We start from the raw sequence: 25,940 nt of genomic DNA, 5'->3' as shown, positions 1-25,940 counted from the left end.
TATACCCACCTGTGCGCTCTCCTGTATACCTCTATACACATCTGTGAGTCGCCCCTGTATAAAGGTATTTCTCTTGTACATCCTCAGATCGGACTTTCCCTGTATACCCCCAATCCTGCTGGTTAGTTTGGAGCCTAGGTTGATGTGAATGTCCTCACGCTGTGTGCTGCTGGTTTTACCCTGACGTCCAAAGACAGCACCCCTGGAGAGGATCTCCCACAGCAGGATAGAAAACTTGTAAAGATAAAATCTTGACATGCCTCTCCACACCTAAGTTCAGGTTTCCTGTCCTGCAGATTATCCTATACGGGATGTTCTTGATATCTCTCCGCACTGGCTGCAGGTCCCCCGGATGGCTTGGCCTTGTGGGGCTTCCTGGAGGAGTAAGTCTGTCTGCGGACAGCATCCGGGAGTCTGATTGAGGTCGGGACCGCTGCTTTTTTCTCTCCCACTCTCACCAGTGTTTCTCCTTTCCCAGCAGGGCAGGCACGAGAGGTAGGGATCCGTCGTGAAGATGAGAGATCCCCTCTAAAGGAAAAGAAAATAGCTACCTGCCAGCGGATCGATCGAGGTCCGCCTCCTTCCTTCCTGAGGGCGACTGGCTGGATCCTAGATCCAAGGTAGGGGGAAGGCCCGGTGTTCCGCGCCTTCCCTTTCTGTGACGGAGCGCGCTGGGGTCCCTCTCTGGAGGCTCCCTGTTCATTGTGCCTCGCACACCCATCCGGGGAGGGAGAGTGGGAGAACCAACGCCGCATTAGAGTGTAGCGGTGTTCGGGGCTGCTTTCCCTCGTGTGCGGCCTACTTCCGGTGGAGTCGCGCGCGACGGCCGGAAGTTAGGCCTAGAGCGTAACCTCGCGTGAGGGGACGCTCTGACGTCACACCAAAAGTATCACCACTTCCGGTCCGCTCACGGATCGCAGCGGTTTCAAAAAGCAGTCTTCGCTGGTCTGAGGTCTAAGCTGTTGCTGGTCTGAGGTCTAAGCTGTTGCTGGTCTGAGGTCTAAGCTGTTGCTGGTCTGAGGTCTAAGCTGTTGCTGGTCTGAGGTCTAAGCTGTTGCTGGTCTGAGGTCTAAGCTGTTGCTGGTCTGAGGTCTAAGCTGTTGCTGGTCTGAGGTCTAAGCTGTTGCTGGTCTGAGGTCTAAGCTGTTGCTGGTCTGAGGTCTAAGCTGTTGCTGGTCTGAGGTCTAAGCTGTTGCTGGTCTGAGGTCTATGCAGTCTGACTACCTTAAGTAAGCGATCCTGCTGGTCTGAGGTCTGAGCCGCATCATGGAAGAATCCTCTCCTACCACATCAGACAAGCCCTCTCAGCCGGCGGCGGTGGTAAGTGTGCCTACTTTGGCAGCCACACAGAAGGGGGGACGAAACTACAGAAGGTTATTGCATGCAGTTAAGCATCGTTCATCCACTGGTCTCTCCCTATACCCTTACTCGGTGTATACTAATAGCTAAACAGACCCTCATAAATGTTATTATTATGCTCTGTTTAGGAAAAAGAGAAAGGAAAGAGTAAAGACAAACCAAGATCTGCTTCTGTGAGGAGATGTATAAATTCTAATGCAAGACTCTCTTCCTCATGGAGAAAGAACATATGTTCTGCCTGTGTGAATGATATTATAAAAAAGGACAGAACCTCCTTTCTTTCTGATATCAGGAAAATGATGAGGGATGAGATCAATGCATCCCGTGCAGCTGAGACTTCACCTGCGCCTAATGCCTCTGCTGCAGTGGAGCCGGTTATTCAGCCTCAATCAAACCCTGCTTCCATTGAACCTCCTGAACAACATTCAGCAGTTTCTTTGACAACTCTTCAGGCTGTTAAGCCTTCAGTTGCCCCTCCAGCCTTCCTATCTCCAGCTGCTCCATTAATTCTGCCATCAGTTACAGGATCAGGGGTTGGAGAGGGAAGTGTATCCGTACAGTCTAACAGGTCAAAAAGATGCAGACAGGCATCATCAGAGTCCGAATATGAGTCTGGCCAGATTTCAGATTCAGTAGAGATCATTTCGGATGGTGAACCTTCTCATTCTGAAACAAGGAAGTATTATTTTTCCTCTGAACGCACGGACAATCTAATACGTGCTGTCCATCAGACTCTAGTCGTAGAGGAAGTACAGGAGGAGTTATCTGCTAAAGATAAGTATTTTGCGGGACTCAAAGCAAAAGAAAAGTTGACCTTCCCTGTACATGAGACTTTGCAGTCCCTCATCACTGATGAGTGGCAAGACCCAGAAAAAACACTGACAGTCCCAGGGGAGATGAAAAGGCGTCTTCCCTTTAAGAAGGAAGATTTAGAAAATTGGGGTGAAATACCCAAAATAGACGCTCAGGTGGCAAAAGCCGCTAAAAAAAAATCTCTCCTTCAATTTGAAGACTCCTCACAACTAAAGGATCCAATGGATCGGAAGGTGGAGAGTCTTCTTAGGAAATCATGGGAAACAGTCTCCTATTCCCTAAAAAATAATATTGCAACCTGTGTCGCTCGAGCAATGTACGTATGGATAGACCAGCTGGAGGAACACTTAAGGAATAGAGAGACATCGAGGAAACAGATAATAGATTCTCTCTCTCTGTTCTTAGAGACGCTGCCTGTCAGCCAGGGTTACAAAATAGAATTTTTAACTTCTCCCCCAGGAGGTTTCTAATTTCTCGGCAGTGTTCTCCAACACTACAGGATTATCTTGTGAGATCAGTGAAGAAACTAATCTCATCGAATGTAGTCATCCCTGTCCCAGTGACGGAACTGGGGGCAGGGCATTATTCAAGCCTATTTTTGGTTCCAAAACCAAATGGAACTTACAGGTTAATAATAAACCTAAAACCAGTCAACAAATTTGTGAAGTACAAACGCTTTAAAATGGAGTCAATAAAGTCCACCACTCCTCTAATACGGAAAGGTGCAGTGATGGCTTCCATAGACCTAACCGATGCCTACTACCACATACCAATCCATCCCGAGTCTCAAAGGTTCCTGAGATTCGCAGTACGGATAGACGGTAAAGTACAACATTACCAGTCCATTTGGAATCTCTTCTGCTCCCCGCATTTTTACTGCTGTTATGGGGGAAGTAACCTCTTTTCTCCATATTTAGGGTATAAGTATTGTTGCATATCTTGATGATCTGCTCCTCATTTCAGAGTCCTCACAGAAACTTCTACAAGACCTGGGAACTATGGCCGATCTTCTCAAATCTCTTGCCTGGCTGATCAACCTACAAAAATCAGATCTCACTCCGGGTACAGAGAAGGTATTCTTAGGAATTCTTCTAGACTCCAATAGACAGATGTCCTTTCTCCCTACAGAGAAAAGACAATCCTTAGCCCAAAAGATTAAATTCTTCAATGCAAAATCCATCTGCTGTGTTAGAGAGGCGATGTCCGTCTTTGGGTCCATGACGACCTGTATTCCAGCAATTCCATGGAGCTCACTCTAGAGTACTACAGAGCCAGACCTTATCCACATGGAACAAATGTAAGTCTGGTCTAGACAAAAAATTTTCTTTGTCTCCCCAGGTTCGACGCTCCCTAGACTGGTGGTTGATACCGTCCAATCTAGAAAGAGGTGTTCATTGGAATCCAGCACCCAGGAAGATACTGTCTACCGACGCAAGTCAGACCGGTTGGGGGGGCTCAAATAGACTCTCAGCTTTTCCAGGGGAAGTGGACAAAAGAAATTGCAGGAAGGTCCTCCAATTTCAGAGAGCTCATGGCGGTGTGGATATCATTACAGCAGGCAGTGAGTATACTAAAGCAATCTCATGTTCATGTCCTCTCAGGCAACGTAACAGCGGTGGCGCACTTAAGACATCGGGGAAGTGCAAAACTAAATTCATTGAGACAAATATCAGACAAGATATTCGCCTGGGCGGAGGAAAATGTCCTTTCCATCTCAGCAACACATCTCAGGGGGACAGAAAATGTTCATGCAGATTACTTGAGCCGACACACCATTCACCCGGGCGAATGGTGTCTAAAACAAGAGATTTTCGACATGTTGGTTCACAGATGGGGACAGCCTCAGATCGACCTCTTCGCCACGAGACAGAACAGGAAGGTACGGACATTCTTCTCTCTAGATCCGAGGGACGGTCCGGAGACAATAGATGCTCTCTCCCAAACTTGGGACTTCTCTGGCTTACGGGTTTCCTCCGATACCCCTAATTATGAAAACCCTACAGAAAATACAAGCAGAAGGAACGACCACTATTCTAATAGTTCCTTACTGGCCCAGGAGAGCATGGTTCGGACTTCTCCAGACTCTAGCCCTGGGACCTCCAGTTCGTCTTCCCAGAATACCGCACCTACTACACCAGGGTCCATTCCACCATCCGGATCTACTCTCATTAAAGATGTCAGCATGGATCCTGAGAGGTCGATGCTGAGGAGCAAAGGTCTCTCAGAGGAAGTAATTACCACCTTATAAAAAAGCAGGACACCAGTCACCTCCAAGATATATCTTAAAGTCTGGAAAATCTTTTCCTCATGGTGCCCGGAAGTATTAAATACCTTTCCTGATCCAATTTTTTCCACAATACTAAGCTTTTTACAGGCAGGATTAGAAAAAGGTCTAAAACCAGCCACATTAAAGGTCCAGGTAGCAGCATTATCATCCATATATGATTGTAATATTGCAGAACATCGGTGGATTAAAAATTTTTTAAGAAGCGCTACTAGACAAAATCCCATTATTAGGGACTTACACCCTCCATGGGACTTAAACATCGTCCTTGAAGGACTATCCAGACCCCCATTCGAACCAATTGAGATTTATCTCCTTTAAAACCGCTTTTCTGGTGGCAATCGTTTCAGCCAAAAGGGTGGGAGAGATTCAAGCTCTTACAACTCAAGAACCATACTGTTCTATTTAAGAAGATCGTATTGTGCTAAAAACAGATCCGAAATTCCTACCAAAGGTCATGTCGTCATTCCACCGCTCACAAGAGATAATTCTTCCTTCCTTCTGTGCAAACACAAAAAATGAACTAGAGGAAAAAATTCATTCTCTAGATGTAAGAAGATCAATTATACATTATCTACAATCTTGTAGTGCCTGGAGGAAGGATCAGTCCCTGTTCATACAATTTCAGGGTCCTAATAAAGGAAAGAAAGTTTCAAAGAGCGTTTTATCCTGTTGGATAAAGAAGGCAATAGAAGAGACGTACAACATCCAAAAGATTCCGTGTCCTCTCCAAATAAAGGCTCATTCCACCAGGGCAGTATCCACCACATGGGCAGAAAGAGCCTGTGCATCTATAGACCAGATCTGTCGAGCCGCCACATGGTCGTCTCCACATACATTTACCAGGCATTATAGGCTGCAGCTTCAGCGTAATGAGGATATAGCCTTTGGCAGAAAGGTTCTCCAAGCTGTGGTCCCGCCCTAAGGTAATGGTTGGTATTCTCCTGTGGTGTCGTCGTGAAGATGAGGAGAGAAAAAAGGGTTAGTCTTACTCGTAAGACGTTTTCTCTGAAGTCTTCACGACAGCACCAACATCCCTCCCTATAATGTGTATTAAGTTACACTCACGTGGTGCCAGATATGGTTACAATTACACTGGTGAGAGTGAAAAGGGGAGGGGCTTTTAACCTCTCGTGTGTGTTTTTTTTCCTGTCCCTAGGGTACGAGTTAACTCCTGTGGTGCCGTCGTGAAGTCTTACCAGTAAGACTAACCCTTCCCCCCCCCCCCCCCCCCCCCCCCGCTACGTCTCCTCTGTGCTCCTTGCTGCTGGATGGTTGAGGCTTGTAGGGGTCTCGCGGGCCTAAAGCATGCAGAGGAGGCATGATGAAGCAAGGAGGGCCATGTTTCAACTCTCCGGCGCATTCTACGCATGCAGTTGTGTACGCAATTGCGTATGTAATCATGCTGGTGTCGGCATTATACTAATAGGGTTTATATGGTTCTTTTTGTAGGGCTCCCACTCGAGCACTAGATCCTCTGGAAGTGCTGATTCAAAAAGACCCCGTAAGTAATGTTCAGAGTGTAAAACTCCACTTAGGGCCCTATTACTCCAACAGATTTATCTGCAGCCAAAACCAGGAATGGATTTGAAAAGAGGAGAAATCCCAGTCTTTCCTTTATGACCTGTTCCCTGTGTATAGTCTGTTCCTGGCTTTGGCTTAAATAATCTGTAAGATAATGATTATGCTAGATCTATTTGTCCTTCATGTGTAGATAGTCTAGTGGCACAAAAGTCATCTGGCTTAGCGGATAGTATGAAGAGGATAGTGTAACGCCTGGAGTAGTGGATCCACTGGACCGTCGCCAGCGATGGCACTAACCTCACCAGGGAGCGGAGTCTAAGGGGCCGCTGGTTTTCACCAGAGCCCGCCGCAAGGCGGGATGGACTTGCTGCGGCAGGCGACCCCCAGGTCGCTACCCCTGGCTTGGTTGCTAGTGACGGCAGGCGAGGCGTGGCAGGAGCAGTAGGCAGGAGATAGTGCTGGCAGAGGTCTGAAGGCGTAACCGCAGGTGACAGTCTGAACACAGGAGCAAAGAAGTGACAGGGGAGCAGGAACCAGGAACAAGGACTAGGGACCAGGTAGCGGATAGGTATCAGGAACAAGGACTTGGGACCAGGTAGCGGATAGGAATCAGGAACAACAGGGGGCTGGGCCAAACGCTATGGGAAGCATGTAGAGGCTCCAACACCTGTAGTGGGGCAGGGCTGGAATATATAGGGAGTGATTGGTGCAACTAACCAATTAGGGGCGGACTGGCCCTTTAAATCTGAGACAGCCGGCGCACGCGTGCCCTAGGAGGCGGGGACGCGCACGCTGGCCGGCACAGACGGAGACAGGAGCGAAGGAGAGGTGAGGCGCCCCCAGGGGCCGAACTAGCAGCAGCGCCGGGTCCCTGCACAAGGACCCCGGCGGCTGCATGGGGCAGGAGGAGGTCGCGGCCGTGACAGACAGTCAGGGAACAAGACGTTCAGCTATCCCTAAAAAAAAAAAAAAAAAAAAAAAATCTCACTACAGCCCTCTATGCCTTTTGCCACAACCTCTGCTGTTATAAGACATGACTCAGAGTGTGATTTCTCTTCCCTGAAAGAACACCATCTGGAAGAAGGTGACATTAACTTAATTCATCAGATGAAGAGTCAAAGAGAGGTATTAAAAGCAAACCCTTATTCCCAGTAGAAGATACTGATCAGTTAAAGGGGTAGTGCAATGTTCGACATTTATTCACTAAATAACACTGGCCCCCTTCCCCGTGTTCCCCCCACCCCGGAAGTGTGGTGCATTATACTCACCGCATTACTGTTGACCCCGGCCGCCATCTTGGGACAATACGTAATCTTCAGGAAGCCAGCCTTCCCTCATGCCGGCCCCCCTCCGGTACATCATCAGCTGCTTAGCCACAATTGGCTGAGCATAACTATGCGCCTGAGGGGGCCGGCATGAGGAAGGGCTGAAGAGGTCCGGCCGGCCTCCTGAAGACGACGTTGTCCCAAGATGGCGGCCGGGGTTGACAGTAATGCAGTGAGTATAATGCGCCACACTTCCGGGGGTGGGGGGAACACGGGGAAGGGGGCCATTTACTTAAATAACACACATTATAAAGTTGTATAACTTTATAATGTGTGTTATTTAGTGAATAAATGTCAAGCACCGCACTACCCCTTTTAATTAAAGCCATCAGAGTCTCTATGAATATGGAAGAGTCTAAATCAGCCCATTCAGCTGAAGATGCTCTTTATGAGGGATTAGCTCCTAAAAAGACCCGCACGTTCTCCGTACATGAGAGCATTAAGGCTATTATCAACAAAGACTAAATATTTTGTCCTTAGATATTTTAAACACAAATACCCTTTTGATGTAGGAGAGTGCAGCTCTTGGGAGAAGCCACCTGCTGTTGACGCACCTGTGGCCAAGGTTGCAAAAAAGAATAGTCTTCCCTTTAAAGACTTGGGATTTCTGCCTGACCCCATTGATAGGAAGGCAGACTTCTATAATAAAAAAAACTTGGGATGCGGCCACAGGTTCCTTGAGAGCTATTATTGCAAGCACTTTTGTGGCTTGTGAGTTTAGCTATCTGATCTAAAAACCACAATGTCTAGAGATCCATCTTGTGGAGAAAATCATTTTCTATCCATTCCAAAGCTACAGACTTTTTAGCAGATGCCTCAGTGGACTCTATCAAAATGTCAACTAGAGCCGCAGCCCTTTCCAACTCTGCCAGAAGAGCTTTGTGGATTAAATCATGGAAGGGGGACATAGCCTACAAGGGGAAATTGTGTTCCATCCCTTGTAATGGGAAGTTCCTATTTGGACCTGTACTAGATTCTTTATTAGAAAAGACATCTGATAAGAAAGGCTTCCCAAATCCGTTCAGAAACCAAGATTCCTCCCATGGTAGAAGGCAGTTTAGAAAGCCTTTTCGTTCCCAACAAAAGGAAATTTAAAGTTGAAGGGAAAGGTTGAGGTTTCTTGTTCAATAACCCCAAGGATGACACACCCAAACCCTCCCAACAATGATTGGGTCCCGTTAGGAGGCCGTCTGACTCTGTTTGCCCAGGTCTGGAGGGACATTTCCTCCAGCCCTTGGGTTCTAAGTAATATATCTTGGGGATTACTCCTGGAATTCAGAAGTTTCCCTAGATAAGTCAGATATCTTCCCACCCAGATCCTTTCAGACCACACCAAACAACAAGCCATAGAGTCAGAGGTTCATTCTCTAAAGAAAAATGTTTTGATAGCGGTTCCCCCATCAGAGATAGGTCAGGGGTTTTATTCTCCTCTCCTTCTTGTAAAAAAAAACCCAATGGTACTTACAGGACCATAATCAACTTAAGAGATTTGAACAAACTTCTAGCATACAAAAGGTTTCAGATGGAAACCTTGAAATAAGCAGTGAACCTCCACTACCAAGACTGTTTGTTTTATGGCACCCATAGATTTAGAGGACGCATACTACCATGTACCCATCCATCTGTCCCACCAAAAATATTTTAGAGTGGCAGTATGTCTATACAGTCAATGGGTCCACCTACAGCACAAAGCCCTTCCCTTCGGGATCTCTCAGGCCCCGAGAGTCTTTACCAAGAGTCTCGGAGATGGCAGCCCACATAAGAAGGAAAAACATCCTTTTGATTCCTTACTCCGTCTTCATCATCTTTTAGAGGCCTCATCAGTGATCAAATCACTAGGGTGGAGTATAAACATCAAGAAGTCCAACTTCATTCCATCTCAACAATGTGTTTTCCTGGGAGTCCTCCTGGACTCACAGCTACAAACATCTTTCTTCCCTACGTGTAGCAGGAAGCTCTCAGGTGCCGTACTTTCTAAACTACAATCCCACCTTCAGAGAAGCAATGTTGGTCTTGGGGCTCCTAACATCTTGCATCCCTTCTGTCCAGTGGGCTCAATTTCATGCAAGGCTGCTGCAGAACAACATACTTCAGAATTGGGACAGAAGGCAGAATTCCCTAAATGCTACTTTTCAGACTGTGAGAAAATGCCAGGATGAGCCTTCTTTTGGTGGTTGGATTCTGTCAACCTTGCCAAAGGGGTCAAATGGTCACCCACTCACCAAATCAAAATTACCACAGATGCCAGCCCTTGGGGGTGGGGGCACACTCGGATCATCATCACTTGCTTCAGGGTTTTTGGCCTCCTCATGTGACCAGTCTTCCAATTACAAAGAGTGGTACGCAGAAAATATTCGGAGCAGGACGCTGAACGAGGAGGTCTTCTATCTTGTCATAAGAAGGTTTGGTTCTCCGACAGTACATCTGTTTGCAACCAGGGGGAACAGAAAGCTCTCCAGGTTCTTTTCTCACGAGTCCCCATGATTATCCGACAGCAGTGGATGCGTTTGTCCAACATTGGGGAAAGGAGAAGGGCTAAGCCTTCCCACAATTTAACCTGATTACCAGAGTGATAAGGAAGGTAGTAATTTCTCCCTTCTGGCCAAGAAGACCATGGTTAACCCCGCTCAGACAGCTCTCTAAATCCACCGTGGGTACTGACAGACAGAGAGGATCTCCTCTTCCAGGGACCAGTCAAGCATCCAGGTGCACCCCATCTGCACTTGACAGCTTGGATGCTGAAAGGTTAATGTTAAGAGGTAGGGGTCTCTCAAATGAAGTCATTAATACCCTTTAAAGGGGTTATCCAGCGCTACAGAAACATGGCCACCTTTTCCCCTCCTTGTCTCCAGATTGGGTGGGGTTTGGAACTCAGTTCCATTGAAGTAAATGGAGCTTAGTTGCAAACCACACCTGAACTGGAGACGAGAGGGGGAAAAGTGGCCATTTTTTTGTAGAGCTGGATAACCCCTTTAAGCCAGCAGGTAAGATGTCACATCCTCTATCTATTTGAGGGTTTGAAGGGCATTCCTAAGATTTGCTGATGGGAGACAGGGTCCCTTAGGTAAACACAACATTCCCTTAATCTTAAGTTTCTTCCAGGCAGGGTTAGATAAAAACCTCAGACCCAGTACTCTTAAGGTTCAGGTTTCTGCTCTTAGTTCTTTCTTAGGGGGCTATTCCACGGAGCAATAATTGGCCCGATTCGGCCGATTATCGCTCAGTGGAATAGAGAAAACGATCAGCTGATGATCGTGTCATCGGCTGATCCTTTATTTAGGCCCAGACTTAAAATCATCGGTCACCCACCGCAGGCTACCGACGATTTGAGAAGCAGCAGCATACATTACCTAGCAGGGCTTCTCCTGCGCTCCGTCTTCCTCCCCCAGCATCAACTCCGGAGCGGCCTGACTGAGCTGTCAGACCGCTCGGCCAATCACAGGCCAGGACTGCCGCGGCCAGTGACTGGCTGAGCTGTCTGACAGCTCAGTCAGGCCGTTCCGGAGTTGATGCTGCCAGCGGGACCCGGGAGGAGGACTGAGCGGAGGAGAAGCCCTGCTAGGTAATGTATGCTGCAAGGACATCGGTAACGATGTCCTTGCAGCCCTCGCTAAACGATCATCGAGTTGTTGGATAGGCCCAGTAAACGAGCGCTGATCTAGCAGATCGGTGCTCGTTTACATCATTGATCGGTCCGTGGAATAGGGCCCTTAGACTGTAAGTTGGCAGAAAACTCCTTAGGAGATTTATTACAGAAGCGGTCAGATTGAATCCACCTAGAAGAATGTTCCTTAGTGGGAACTAAATGTAGTATTAGTCTCACAGGTCCACCATTTTACCCACTAAATGACCTTTCCATTAAAATGCTGTCTATAAAACGCGCCTTCCTGTTAGCCATCACTACTGCCCGTAGGGTCGGGGAGTTGCAGGCTCTCTTGGCATACCCACCTTATACACAAATTCTAGATGATAGAGTAATCATGAAGACTCTTCCCTCCTTCCTACCTAAGGTAGTTCCATAAGAACCAAGAGATTATCATGCTCTCATTTTGTTACAATGCCTCATCAGAGGGGAACAGACTTACCATACTCTAGATGTTAGACGATGCCTCCTTAGATATCTCAAGGTTATTAGTAGTTTTTGTTCATGTGAAAACTTGTTGCTTCCTTTTTCACGGACCAACAAAGGAAAAGCTGCATCTAAGCCTACAGTTAGTAGATGGATCAGACAGGCCATTGCTATGGCATACGCAGCCCAAAATAAGACTCCTACTTACTGCTCACTTCACTAGGGCGGTAGCAACCTCATGGGCAGAAAGGGCTGATGCTTCCAAATATGTAGAACAGCGACTTGGTCTTCTGTTCATACTTTAAGACACTACAGGCTGCAATTAAACCTATGTCAGACCTGTCCTTTGGCCGGAAAGTCCTTTTGGCTGTGGTTTCTCCCTAGATAGATTACTATTTTAGTCCTCCAGGGGTCCTTTCATTGGGCATCAGGGTAAAAGCATGATTACTAACTGGTAATCTTGTTTTCATAAGCCCATGACAGCACCCCTCATCTAATACCACCCCACCCCCTGTGTATTTATTTTAGTTTTTTTTTTTTTTTTTTTTCCATAATTTTATTTTGTATATTTCCACTCCGCTGGAGTACTTGCTAATAACTGAGGTGTGGACAGGTGTGTCAAGATTTAATCTTCACAGATAAAAAGGTCCTCTCCAGGGATGTCGTCATGGGCTTATGAAAACAATATTACTGGTTAGTAATCATGCTTTTCTCTGTTTCAGGGCCCAGCATCTCATGAACAGGCTGTAAACTTGTCAGATGAAGACTGGGCCCATCTAGAGAGAGAGCAGCGTGACCTGTACAGCGACCTCCTGACTGACAATGAGCAGACTCTCCAGAGCCTCGGTAATCCCTGTGGTGGTGTCACTGGTTACATGGTGTCATGTTGGGAGGTTGTAGTGATGGGGTTGATGTTGTGTGGAGCAGAACAAGGATTGGTGTTCCTTGTTGAGTGTCACTTAGATGATGAAGTCTTGTCCCGTCGTCCTTGTCTGTGTGTGTAAGTTTGTCAGGGCCCTGATGTGTGTGCCCTTCCCTCCCGGCAGGTTGTCAGACATAATAATGTGGTATCTTGCAGGGTCTTTCAATGTAAAAACGGAGACTTCTCATGGAGTGGATAAAGAAGACCTGGAGAGGAAGGAAGCTCCTGTAAGTGAGGTGTCTGACAGCGCCCAGAATGGAAAACAAGATGAGTACCCTGAGCCTTCCAGCAGCCCGGCGTCTGATTCCTGTCATCTCTTCCTCCATCCGCTGAGGGATGGTGGCCATTCCTTCCCAGAGTCATCAGATCCAACAAGTGTGTATGGTGGTCCTCCTTCAGCTGCCCTCAGTGCCTTCCACAAGACATGCCCAAACCCGTGCAAGGATTCTTATGTGACTATATTTCCAGACGCCAGCACTGGCCCGAACTCCCTGCTCAGCAGCTACAGCGAGGCCTATGCAGGTGCTTCCACTGAGGACTTTGCAGGTGGGTAATGCCGGGGTCTTGCAGATGGAATTATTGATTCTATTTATGGGTGTTCAGGTGAACAGGAGCTTACATGTCGCTGCAGAATGTCTCCAAATATCATCTAGTTTACAGTTGGGGTGACCAAGTGATGCGGCTGCACCGTGGCTCCTTCATATAGTGCCGGCAGAGCCTGCAAAATTCATGTGCTATACTGAGGGTCCGTGGCAGACCCTTGCTAATATCCATGTCCTGTACTGAGGGTCCAGGCTCCTATTGTGATGTAGGCGGCCATGGATTGCGCCATTGTTGGCCCCTCTTGGTAGATACAAGCAGTAATGCCGCTCCTGCTGTTACACTTTTGCATTATTGAATGGAAGCCAAATGCTTATTCAAAAGTTACAAAACGACTTATGTAGATCCAGCAGCCAGCACCCCATGCGATCCGCTGATCACAGAATAGCTGATCAGTAAGGCTGTACATAGGACTCCAGCACCCCCTGCTGATCAGCGCCTGTACTACCAAACGACTGGGCCCAGTTTTGCCTGTGTCTGCAGCTCCGCTCTTCCTCGGTAGCCATACTCCTTGTCTCCTGCTTTATTACAATCTTTTAACAGTTAGATCTTCCTAGATTCCCTTGGGTCGCTGTGAGGGTTGTTTTTTTTCTCTATTTACAGTTTTCCTATTGCCACCATTTTTGTGCCATATCATTTAGTGACTTTTCCACGTAAAATATTTTCTGTAAATGTGGCTGTAATAATAGTGCGGATATATAATAGTGTGTGTGGGGGTGTAATAACAGTGTGTATATATATATATAATAGTGTGGGGGGGGTTTGCAATAGTCTGGTTATATAATAGGGTGGGGGCGTTATAGTAGTGTGAATATATAAGAATGGGGGGGGTGTAGTAATAGTGTGGATATATAATAGTATGGGGTGTGGATATATAATAGTGTGTGGGGTGTAAAAAGTGTGTGGGGTTTTATAGTGTGGTTATGTAATAGTTTGGGATTGTAGTAGTAGTGTGGGAGGTTTAATAATAGTGTGATTCTATAATAGTGTGGGGTGTAGTAGTAGTAGTAGTAGTAGTAGTAGTGTGAATACATAATAGTTTTGGGGAGTGTAATAATAGTGAGGATATATAATAGTGGGGGTATAATAATAATAGTGTGGGGGTGTAATAATAATGTGGGTTGTAAAAAGTGTGGATATATAATAGTGTGGGGTGTAATCGTGTGCATAAAAGTGGGGGGTGTAATAAGTGTGGGGATATATAATAGTGTCTGGGGGGTGATAATGTGCAGGTGTAATAATAATGAGCATATATAACAGTAGGGGGTGGAATAATGTGGCTACATAATAGTAGGGGGGTGTACTAATAGTGTTGACATTTAATAGTGTGGTGGTGTAGTGATTGGGGGTGTAATAGTTTGGGGTGTGTAATAATAGTTTGGGGTCTAATAATAGTGTTGATATATAATAGTGTGGGTTGTAATAATAGTGTGGATATCTAATAATGTGGATGTAGTAAGGAGGTCGGGGGGTTCAGTAGCTTCTCTACCTGGTACCGCAGCCTTTATAGAGAACAGCACTGAGCCCCACAGTAACAACAGGCCGTGGTGCTCCCGGCAGTGATGACAGTGATGGCTTCCCCCACTCCCTTTATGATATCTATGTCCTTCTCCAAAGCATAATTGTCAGTAAGTTCTATTTTGACATTTCTCCCAGTCGCAGTGTGGTCAAATTGTGGGGAGCCCCCCAACTCTGATCCCAGTGGCTGTATTAGGGTATTCTAGGTATTCAAGCTCCTACCAGCTTGTATTGAATATTTATGGCGCCCATACCCTGGCCTCCTGGTGACGTCATCTGTAGCTTCCTGGTTCTGTGTACTGCGCACACGCTCCCATGGCGTGCATCGGCATGCACCGTAGTGCGTCGGATCGGTGCAGTACACAGAACCAGGAAGCTACAGATGACGTCGCCAGGAGGCCAGGGTATGGGCGCCATAAATATTCAATACAAGCTGGGAGGAGGTAGTGGTGAGGCGGGCCATTGTGCAGCACCAAGACATTACCACTCCCCCTCTTTGACAGTTGTGAAGATAAACTACAGCAAGTACAGGACCGATCTGAAAAATAAAGGTATGACATGGCACTAGAACACACAGACCTTCTTCACACTGTCAGCACCTCAGGGCAAGAATAGGTGCTGACAGATTCCCTTTAAGGGTTCAAATTTAAGAGCAGTGAGCAACTTAAAGAAAGCGGGAGGCAGAGTACATGGTGGTGGTAAGGGAGTGAGGCGCTGTACAGGGGTGTGGTAGGGGAGTGAGGTGCGGTACTGGGCATTAGGGGAATGAGGCCTGGTACAGGGCAGTAGGGGAGTGAGATGCGTTACAGGGGGGTGGTAGGGGAGTGAGGCCTGGTACATGGGGGCAGTAGGGGAGTGGGGCATGGTGTAGGGCAGTAGGGGTATGGCATCACTGCTGCATTGGATTGATTTGGTACATGGTGACCATGGTCTTTCATGGGTTTTACAGCAGTTACACCTTCTCCAGTGGCTGTACCAAGAATATTTGTATGTAACCACATTGCCATCATTTTTAGTTGTCAGGATATTTGGGTGCAGCCTTGTCCTGGTCGGTGGTGATAGTTACGTATACTTGTGGTGGTGGTAAAGGCCAGAGAGAGAGGGAATAATGGGGAGGGTGCGGTAGTGACCAAAGGAATTGGGGATTACAGGTCTCTGGCATGTTACATCTGTGAGGCTGAAGTGTGGGCAGAGATTGAGTGTCTAGAGACTGTGGTGGGTGTATCCTCAGCTAATTCCAGACCTCGAGGTTTATGTGATGGTGAAATCTGAATAAATGACTTGATGGATGAAGGAGCTACTTCCGTAATGGGCACCTATGACCCTAATGTGGACATAAAGTCCTTTACTCAAACTAAACAAATTCCTCATCCATGTACAGGAAAGCCATGCAGGGATGACCGCTGACCAAACAGTCCATGGCTCATCCATCTACAGGAAAGCCATGCAGGGATGACCGCTGACCATACAGTCCAGCCTCTACAGCAGTGATGGCGATCCAATGACATGTGCAACCATTAGAGAAGGACGTTTCATCCTCTGTTCCTGCACGGCCAGGAGCAATAGCTGAGAATAAAACATTTGCTGTAGTGTAGTAGACGCTCTGTGGCAGAGGTCTGTTGTTTTGGCCTACAGACCTCCTGCACAGAGCATCTACTACACTTCAGCAAATGTTTTATCCTTGGTTACTGCTCCTGGCCGTGCAAGAACCAAGAATGGAACATCCAATCTGGGACTTCCGGTTAGGCTGGGCATCTTTGACCTCCCTTCCGTCGGGTGCAGCAATTAGCAACGGAATACCACGGGGTCGCATCTCTGAGGGCTCTGTGATCACCATAACCAGCAACCACCTACTGGTCATAACCACAGCAACCATCATCCAATCTACTGTTCTGTGGTGTCTTGAATTTCAAATTCACCATCATTACTGAGATAAGTGAGGGGGAGGCAGGGAGAGGCGAGGGACTGTGCTATGGGTGCCCTTTCCCGCCGTTAGAAATAGCGGCAGCCATCTTAACTTATTGTACATAAGGAGCGCCATTTTACAGCATAGTGCAGACTCCATTTCTCCACACTGTTGTGCTTTCATTGCTTTTATTCTTTTATTGCTTTTATTTTTATTTTTTTTCCAAACATATATTTTTATTTTGGTTTTTCAATTTTACTAAAATATCCCAAGAAGTGGACGCGCAAGCACACCGTAAAGGTACGTCAGTAAGATACAACTCAAAGACATTAAGAGAGATTTTACAAAGCGAGGTTTGCTAACTATACATCTTAAGTACCAACTCTATAACTATAGCAATAGATACAATCAACAAAAATATATAATCATCCCTCCCTCACCCTTCCCAACCACAATTGCTCCTGGTTTCCTAACCCTCTTGAAAGTCACGACTAGCTGAGTTAAAAGTAGAAAAAGAATTCAAGGCTCTCCCGTTGTTTGCTATGGAGTAACTTTTAATTTACCCAACGAGCCGGCCACATCCTGCAGCATATACCATCTGGTAGTCTTAAATGGTTGCATAAGTTGGTGTATCTCATCCAGGGAAAGGAATTGACAAATAAAAGTTCTCCATTTCTTGAAGAATCCTTTAGTGGACTTTTCTTTTGATCGTTGGACTTCTAAATGGTCCATATGCATATACCGTTTGACCTGACCTATCACCTCTTCCACTGTAGGCATGAGAGACACCAACCATTTGGACAGTAAACATCTTTTCGCCACCAATACAAACATGCAACAAAAACGTGATTCCATCCGACCGCTGCGTGTAGTGGAACAGAAGAAAGATGGGATCAAGCGGCATGGTCACCTTTAATTTTTTTCCTCAGTTCCTCCTTTAACTTAACCCAGAAGAGTTTGACCAAAGGACAGGAGACAAGCCCATGTACCACGTCCGTAGCTCGTTCGTTGCAATTAGGGCGGGCCTCAATGCGGTCGGGCCGCGCTGATGTTTTGGTAAGAGTAAAACCATAAGTAGCATGGTGTATCAGCTTGAATTGAGATTCCCTCCAATTCTCATTGACCACTGCCCTCCTCACCAGCACCCACCCCTCCAGGATCAACCTGCCCAAATCATCTTTATTAAAGTATGTCTCCCAGTATTTGAACACCTTGGTCCCGGAAGGTCTGGAAACCTGGCGACTAAGGGCCCAATATAAGTGAGACAGAGAGTGAGAAGGCTCGGATACCTGAATCGCCTAGTCAAGGAAATTAGATTGTGTCAAGGACTTAGGGTCCCGAACCCTAGACCTAAGGAAAGAAATAAGTTGGTTATAAAGGAGAAAGTGTCCTGTATCTAAGTCATATTTAGCGCGGACCTCCTCAAACGTAAGATATCTGTGTTCAGAATCATGCAATAGGTGGCGAACTTGCTCAATCCCCTTCTCTCTCCACTTATGATAAAACCTGTTCCTGATACCCATAGGTAGTTCTGGATGATGCCATAGCGGCATATAGGCACCTATTAGGAAGGGGAGTCTGCTGTCCTTCAAGCTAGACTTCCATGCGATTATCGTGTCCCTCATCATAACACATCTCTTAATACGCGCTGGAATTGCCGGCAATTTGGTATAAAGAAGGGCGCTCAGAGGCCACGGTGACGCCATCTCTCCCTCAAGCCTCGCATTGGAATAAGGCCCCCCCCCCCCCCCCGTCATCCAGTCCACACCATGTCGCAGGAGACATATCTCTATTAAGTTATATCTTCTGATATCAGGAAGATTTAAGCCTCCCTGGTCTCGGAATAGAATAAGCTTTTTAAAGGCAATACGGTTGCGCTTACCTCCCCATAGGAATTTTATGAATGCTGAATTTAACTTCTTTTTATCCACATGTTTCAGAAGAATTGGGATAGTCTGCATGGGATACAGCTTCCGTGAGAATGCCATCATTTTAATCAAATGACATCTAGCTGTCATGGGAAGGGGCAATGTTTTCCAACGATCTAATGAGCTAATTATGGACTGGATAAGGGGGAAAGTTCAAATTATATATTGTCCCCGGGTCTCTCCCCACCAATATCCCTAGATATCGTATATTGGCGCGAGTAACTTCCACAGGAAAAGGCAGAGTGTCCGAGACAACGCAACAGAACCACGTGATGGATCCAACAACGAACTCTTAGTGATATTGATCCTAAACCCTGACAGTATGCCGAAGTCAGTTATGCAGTCAAGTACTGTAGCTAAATCTCTAACAGGATGTTCCAAGAATATAAGCAGATCATCTGCGAACAAGGCCGTCTTGACCGAGATACGACCCACCTTTATCCCCTCCACCGTCGGCAGTTGTGTAAGCATTCTGGACAGTGGTTCGATCGCTAGATTGAAAAGTAGAGGGGAAAGGGGGCATCCCTGCCTGGTTCCTTTCTCTGGTTTAAATGGAGGGGATAAAAAGCCTGGCGTGCCTACTCTGGCTTGGGGGGATGCGTAGAGGGACCGAAGGTATTCCATAAAGGCCCCATCAAAGCCCATCTTACGCATCACCTGCCACACCCACTCCCACCGCACATTATCAAATGCTTTCTCTGCATCGATTGACAATATGGCGGGGGAGGGGTGCCGATCAGGGTGATTGGAAATTTCATCTAGTACTGCGATTACCTTCCGAAGGTTAGTCACCGCTGAGCGACCTTGCACAAACCCCACTTGATTATGTGAGATCAGCCGGGGGAGAATCATGGCTAAGCGATCCACCATTATTTTAGAGGCCATCTTGAGGTCAATATTTATTAGGGATATTGGCCTATAACCCCCAGGTGTTGTAGCATCTTTCCCTGGTTTGGGGAGTACCCTGATGACAGCCGTATTCATGTCTCGAGAGACCTCCTCGCCTTGTAAGAATGAGTTGTATAAAGTCACTAAAGTCGGTCCTATTTCCTCCCCCAACAGCTTAAAAAGTCCCCGGTAAAGCAGTCAGGACCTGGTGCTTTATTAGGCTTTAGGTCCTTTATTATTCTTTTCACTTCTTCTAAAGTAACAGGGGCATTTAGCATATTCCTGTCTTCCTCCGTTATACAGGGAAGGGAAGGTCCGTCAATCCAGTCTCTTAGATTGTTCCGTGTGAGGCGATTTCGAGTATAATGTCTGAAAGAAGTCCGCTAGTATAGCGTTAACTTTAGATGGGTGATTATGCGAGATGCCCCTATGATCTTTGAGCAATTGGATGTGGTGAGCTGCGTATGGGCCCTTCGCTAATCTAGCTAGTAGTCTCCCTGGCTTGTTGCCATATCTAAACAATAAGGCGTCAAAGTGGGAGCGATAAATATTTTCTCTATTGTCTCTAAAGTTCGTAGGAAGCCTTGGCTGCCTGCCATTGGGTCTTAGATTCCAGCGTCCCCACCCTTAAGAAGTTAGTGTAGGCTTCACGCAACTTCACACTATGAGCCCCCAGTTGTTGGTGAATCGTCTTTTTTTTTTTTTTAAAGGCCACATACCCTATAATACGTCCCCTCAATACTGATTTTGCTGCATCCCAAAATAATTGGGGGGTAGACAAGTGACCCGCATTATGGGAAGAATATTCCATCCACCACCCTTTCAGCAATTCTTTAAAGTTCTCGTCTCGTATCAAACCTGTCGGAAACCTCCAGAGGTAATCTGTGCCTCTAGGCAGCTTATCATGTAGAGACAGGGATACCGGAGCGTGGTCAGTAATCACTAGGTCCTCAATTTTAACCATATGAGTGCGAGAAACTAGGGTAGGAGACAAAAAGAAATAGTCGAACGTGGACCACGAATCATGAGGATGTGAGTAGTGGGTAAAATCTCTAACGTGAGGGTTGGTCCACCTCCAGATGTCAGTCATCCCCATCGCAGTCGCCCATTTAGACAGCGTCTGATCTCTCGATCTCGGAGCCAGGGGTGCGGAGCGATTAGTTTTTCTGTCTTCCTGATGTGCCATAACAGCATTAAAGTCACCCCCAATGATTTTGTGCAGAACCGGATTATTAAGGATTAGTGAGGACAGAGAAGAAAAGAAAACAGAATTAGACTCAGTGGGACCATATACATTCACTACCAGTAGCTCTTCAGCAGGTGTTTTGAGATGAAGTAAACAGATCCTCCCTTCTTTGTCTGACCACGTATCAAGCACCTCGAAGTTAAATGACTTATGTAGTAAAATCAGGACTCCTGCCTTATGATCCACTGCAGAGGAACCATACACCTTTCCCACCCAGAGTTTGCGCAACCTGAAAAAAATCTGTATGTTCTAGATGAGTTTCTTGTAACATAACTATATCAGGGGACATTTTCTTCAGGTGGCGCAAAATCATGTTCCGTTTATGCGGGGATCGTAGTCCTTTAACGTTCCACGAGATTAAGTGTACCATTGTGTTAGTATAGCTAGCATTTGCAAACGAATCAGCTGCCATGACTTCCATATCCCTGAGCATTCTCCCTCCCCCCTCCCCACAAACCCGAACTCCCACACAAACACTAACACAACAAAACCATGAAAACATAAAGATCCTCTTCGAAGTGCCTGAGGCTTCGAACGTAACGGACCAACAGACTTCGCCTTTTTCCATGCCACAAGGAAGAACTCTGTAAGGAACTTGAACTAAGTCAGGGCCCATGCCCTGCAGCAACTATAGAGGAGGTAAACACAGTCTCGGAGTAGCATGGAATCTTAACTCGTGCATTGTTAGAACGGACCGAGATGCTGAAAAGATTAGTCTGAGAAAAGAGGGAGGAGATAGGAGAGAGATGGTAAAATGGGTATCCTGGAGAGACCGGAGAAGGGAGGGAAGGAAGGGATTAGGAAAGAGAATGGGTGGGGAAAGGAAGGGGGGGAACAAGAGGGGAGTAGGCAAAGACCATATCAAAGAGACCAAGGGGCAGTGGCTCCAAGTCCTTCGCTAAGGAACATCATCAGCTGGATGCCGCTATGCCTTGAGGGAATCAGTTCTTCGGTCGTGTAGTGGGATCGGATGTATCACCTCCGTCCCTCGGCGATACGGCATTCCCATCCCCTGTGGGTGGCGGTCGTCCCTGCAACGGAGAATGCCTCAGGACCCGTTGGGGGTTCCGTCCCAAGTAGTCCTTCAAGCCCTCGGCAGCTCCATCTACTGTGGTTTATAAAACGATCCGTCCGGATGAAACACTTTCAACACTGCCGGATAGAGCAGCGCAAAGCAAATTTGTTGGTGAAAAAGCGCTGTGCAGATCGGGGAGAACAGCTTCCTTTGCCTAGCAACCTCCACCGAGAAGTCCCCGAATATAAGGATCCTGTGTCCTTGTATCTCCAGTTTCTCCCTCCTGTTGCGGAAGGCCCTTTGGATCGCTATTTTATCTGTGAAATCCAGGAATTTGACGATGACCTGCCGCGGTCTTTCCCTCTGGGATAATCCCTGGGGAACGCCTTCTCCTGGAGCCGGACGCAGGTCTGGACCCAACCGATGCGCCCTCTCCACTTTGCACGGATGGGGGAGACCCAGTAGTTGAGGGAGGGTCGTTTTTTCAAGATCCTCCAACTTTTCCCAGAGGCGTTTAGTGTCCTGTTCAATCCCTTGGCAGCGAGAGGACATAACATCTGACATGTCTTCCACCACACTGATCCTCTCCTCAGCTGCCGTTATACGCGCACCATGCGCCATCACCTCTTTCTGCAGCTGCCTCAGTGTGCTTGTTACAGCCTTTGTCACTGATTCTTTCAGACCCGGTGTAATTTTTTTTGGCCACTTCACTGCTGCATAGTCTATAGTAAAGCCCTTGGAGCCGTCCTCCCCTCCCGAGTAGTCTCTCTCCGACCTGTCACGCGATGTCGCTCTGGAGGAGGCAGGTGACGACGCCATGCTGGAATCACCCCTCTCCCGTCTCCGCGACGTCCGACCTCCCGACTTGGCTGCACTGCCCTTTTTATGCATGTATCGCTCCATGCGGGTACCGGGTGTACCGAGAATCCTCCGGGACCCGATCACTGTAAGCTGCGGGCGTGCGGGCCGTCAGTTGCTGGGTCCTTGCTGCGGAGCCGAGCCGACACGCTCCCTTATCGCATGGCACCGGAACCGGAAGTCATGCATTCTTAATTAAAGGGGTTGTCCTCCGAAAATCTTTTTCTTTCAAATAAACTGGTGTTAGAAAGTTTATATAGATTTGAGATTTTTTAATAGAAGTAATTTACATGTCTTACTATACTTAGCTACTATATGTCCTGCAGGAAATGTTGTTTTATTTTCAGTCTGACACAGTGCTCTCTGCTGACATCTCTAGCCGAGACCGGAACTGTCCAGAGAAGGAGAGTTTTTCTATGGCGATTCAAAAAAAACCAAGACACAGTTCCTGTCTTGGCCAGAGATGTAAGCAGAGAGCAGTGTCAGACTGAAAATAAAACAACATTTCCTGCATGACATACAGCAACTAATAAGTATGGGAAGACTTGAGATTTTTTTTAATAGAAGTAAATTGCAAATCTATATAACTTTCTGTTATCAGTTGATTTGAAAGAAAAAAAGATTTTCGATGGACAACCCCTTTTAACCCCTGTTTCTGCTTATTAACTCTGCCCTTTCCTAAAAGACAGTTACATGTGCTATCTTGGGGTCAGTATGGCTAGTTAACTCCTAATTGCCTGCAGGGCTAACAGGCTATCTATAATTTATCTTTCTTATGTCACTGTCCCCCTGAATGAGAACCCAAAAAATAAAAGCCAAGGTTAAGAAAAGCAAGTGGGTAGTAGCAGTAGCCGACCCTTTCAGAAGACATGGACTGAGATTTATGACATTATAAAAAAAAGTGGCAGAGCTTGTTGTGTTCTATGTACTGAAATGGTAGTAAGCAGAGCGTGGGATATAAATCGACGTTTTTAAACAAATCCTTCCCAGCTTTTGTGTGGATGAAAGTAACAAATACATTTCCAGGCAGCTGCACCTTTACAAGAGCAAATTTAATTCCATCCTTACATTTGTAAGAGGCTCTAGGAATGTTACACCTGCGAGTATGAGCATTGCTCCACATGGAAAAGCACTCAGTGGCTCTCCTAAGATGTGTACCAGGTCTATTTCACGATATGCAGAATAAAGATGGAATTATTAAGAGAATATCTGAGTTACCGCTCAAATATGTAGAGATGAGCCAATTTACAGTACAAACAATGTGTATAACTATGTTAGCTCAGCAATCTGCTTATGAACTGGCTGCCTTTGAAGTCTGTGCTACTCCACCCCAGGTGCTTGGAGAAGTTTCCCAGGACTGGATCCAGGTTTTCCAGGCACCCGGGGTGCAGCAGCACAGAGCGACGCGGACTTCAAAAGCAGCCGGCTGATAAGCAGATTGCCGAGCTCACATAGTGATTCACTTTGTACTGTAAATTATTTCTCTAGAAATATCATAATAGACCAAATAATGAGATTGAACACAAATGTACAACATCCATTAGAGCAGTGCTTCTCAATTCCAGTCCTCAGGCCTCACCAACAGGTCATGTTTTCCCATACAAATAATTATATCACCTGTGAAATACTAAGGAAATCCTCAAAACATGACCTGTTGGTGAGACCTGAGGACTGGGATTGAGAAGCACTGCATTAGAGACATAAGTCATTGTAAATATTTTTCTGTCTATCGATGAAAATACTGATGTCACATCACATGCTCAGCTGGTCATTATTGGTCGATATTCTCATGGTCTCACAATGAGAGAAGAGGTGATAAAGTTAGTATGAGTGCCAACAAGTACATCAGGAAACTTAGTAAGGTTGTTGTAGAAACATTCCGTGACCTAAGCGTTTAGAGCGATAAAGTTGTGTCAGTGACAACAGATGGGGCACCAAACATGGTGGGGAAAGAAGTTGGATTTGTCACATTGTTCACAGAAGCTATTAGACTTCGGATTGTTCCTTTTCATTGTATTATCCATCAGGAAACCTAACCCTACCCCCTACCCCCACCCCTCTACCTCCAGAAATCTATCTATGACCTCTTTCACAGCCCCATAGACCAACAAAAGCGTTATAAGGAGGGAATAGAGCAATTTGATTTTTTTTTTTTTAAAGGTTTTAATGTTTTTAAAAGCCATCAAATAAGTTATACAAATAACATATCATTGTAATCGTACCGACTTGAGGAACATTTGAATTGTGCAGCATATTTTATGGAAAAAAGTGGTCAATGCAAAGTACAATTGGTGTCACAAAAAAAATAAGGGCTCATGTGGGTTTTTAGGTGAAAAAGTACAAGTGCTATGGAGGAGAAAATGAAAGAGCACAAATGAAAATTGGCTCCATCCTTAAAGGGTTAAATGCGGAGCTGATGTAGGCTATACGCTGAAACGCCTCCTCCTGTACTTTTATGATGGTTTGCACTTAATAAATAAGCATAACTTCACTAGATGAGTGCCGGGATTTTCTTAATCACTACTTCTGGGACACCATCCCGCCACAAGCACCACCACCACAGAAGTGCCGTCTCCTCCACAATACAAGACTTAAAGGGTTAAACAACTTGATGTCAGTTGTTACAAAAATTGCTTCTTGCCCCCTTCACAAGCAAGAATTTCCTGTGCTTTTATTGGAGGTTGATTCCACCTACAGCAGACTGCTGATGTACAATAAGTAAGATGGCTGAGCCCAGGCAAAGTTCTTTCATTTGAAGAAATTAAGATATTTCTTGAGGATAAGGACCTGGGAAACTTTCCTTAGCTCTATGATAAGTCGGTCAACACCCGGATGTTTTTTTTTTACAGATCTCTGTTCATATTAACCCCTTACGCCCTGCGGTCAGTAAGGACGTTCAGAGCGGGGCCGCGGTCCCGGGTGCCGCCTGTAGCCCGGGACCGCAGGTTTTAGCGGGCACGGTCCGATCGCCGTGCCCGCTAATACAGTAATCGGACGCAGCGTCATCCCTGGTGTCTAGTGGGGAGATCGCTCCTCCGGGATGTTATCCCGGAGGAGCGATCTCCGTAACTGAAGCCAGCCAGGGACCGCTCCAAGATGGCGCCGTCCCCGACTCGGCACTCGTTTACTTCCGGCTGCAGCAGCCGGAAGTAAGCGAGTGCCTATCTCATGGATCTCAATGAGAGATCAGAGCACTTATACTAGAAGTCCCCCAGCGGGGCTTCTAGTATAAGTGTAAAAGTAAAAAAAAAAGTGTTGCTATTAATAAAAAGCCCCCTCCCCTAATAAAAGTCAGAATCACCCCCCTTTTCCCAGGTTATTAATAAAAGTAAATAAATAAACAAACATGTTTGGTATCACCACGTGCGTAATCGCCCAAACTATTAATTAATCACATTCCTGATCTCGTACGGTAAACTGCGTAAGCGCTAAAAAATCCCAAAGTGCAAAATTGTGCATTTTTGGTCGCATCAAATCCAGAAAAATGTTAATAAAAAGCGATCAAAAAGTCGTATATGCGCAATCAAGGTACCAATAGAAAGAACATGTCATGGCGCAAAAAATTACACCTGACATAGCCCCAAAGACCAAAGGATAAAAGCGCTATAAGCCTGGGAATGGAGCGATTTTAAGGAAAGTATATTTGTAAACAATGGTTTTAATTTTTTACAGGCCATCAGATACA

The 25,940-nt window shown here is 46.3% G+C and overlaps 1 protein-coding gene across 4 annotated transcripts in view; it reads left to right on the top strand.

Annotated features, from left to right (window-relative positions):
- LOC138768142 (zinc finger protein 436-like) overlaps positions 1-25,940 on the top strand; it is a 41,552-nt gene that overhangs the window by 2,675 nt on the left and 12,937 nt on the right. For all 4 annotated transcript variants that reach the window (XM_069946233.1, XM_069946232.1, XM_069946231.1 and 1 more), the window contains 2 exons: positions 12,097-12,220; positions 12,453-12,842. In XM_069946233.1, the coding sequence (XP_069802334.1) occupies positions 12,097-12,220; positions 12,453-12,842 (514 nt within the window). The remainder of the gene's footprint in view (positions 1-12,096; positions 12,221-12,452; positions 12,843-25,940) is intronic.

The sequence above is a fragment of the Dendropsophus ebraccatus genome, chromosome 11, assembly GCF_027789765.1.
Source record: "Dendropsophus ebraccatus isolate aDenEbr1 chromosome 11, aDenEbr1.pat, whole genome shotgun sequence".
NCBI classification, from domain to species: domain Eukaryota; kingdom Metazoa; phylum Chordata; class Amphibia; order Anura; family Hylidae; genus Dendropsophus; species Dendropsophus ebraccatus.
Note: the sequence above shows the minus strand (reverse complement) of the source record. Positions and strands in the feature narration are given on the sequence as shown.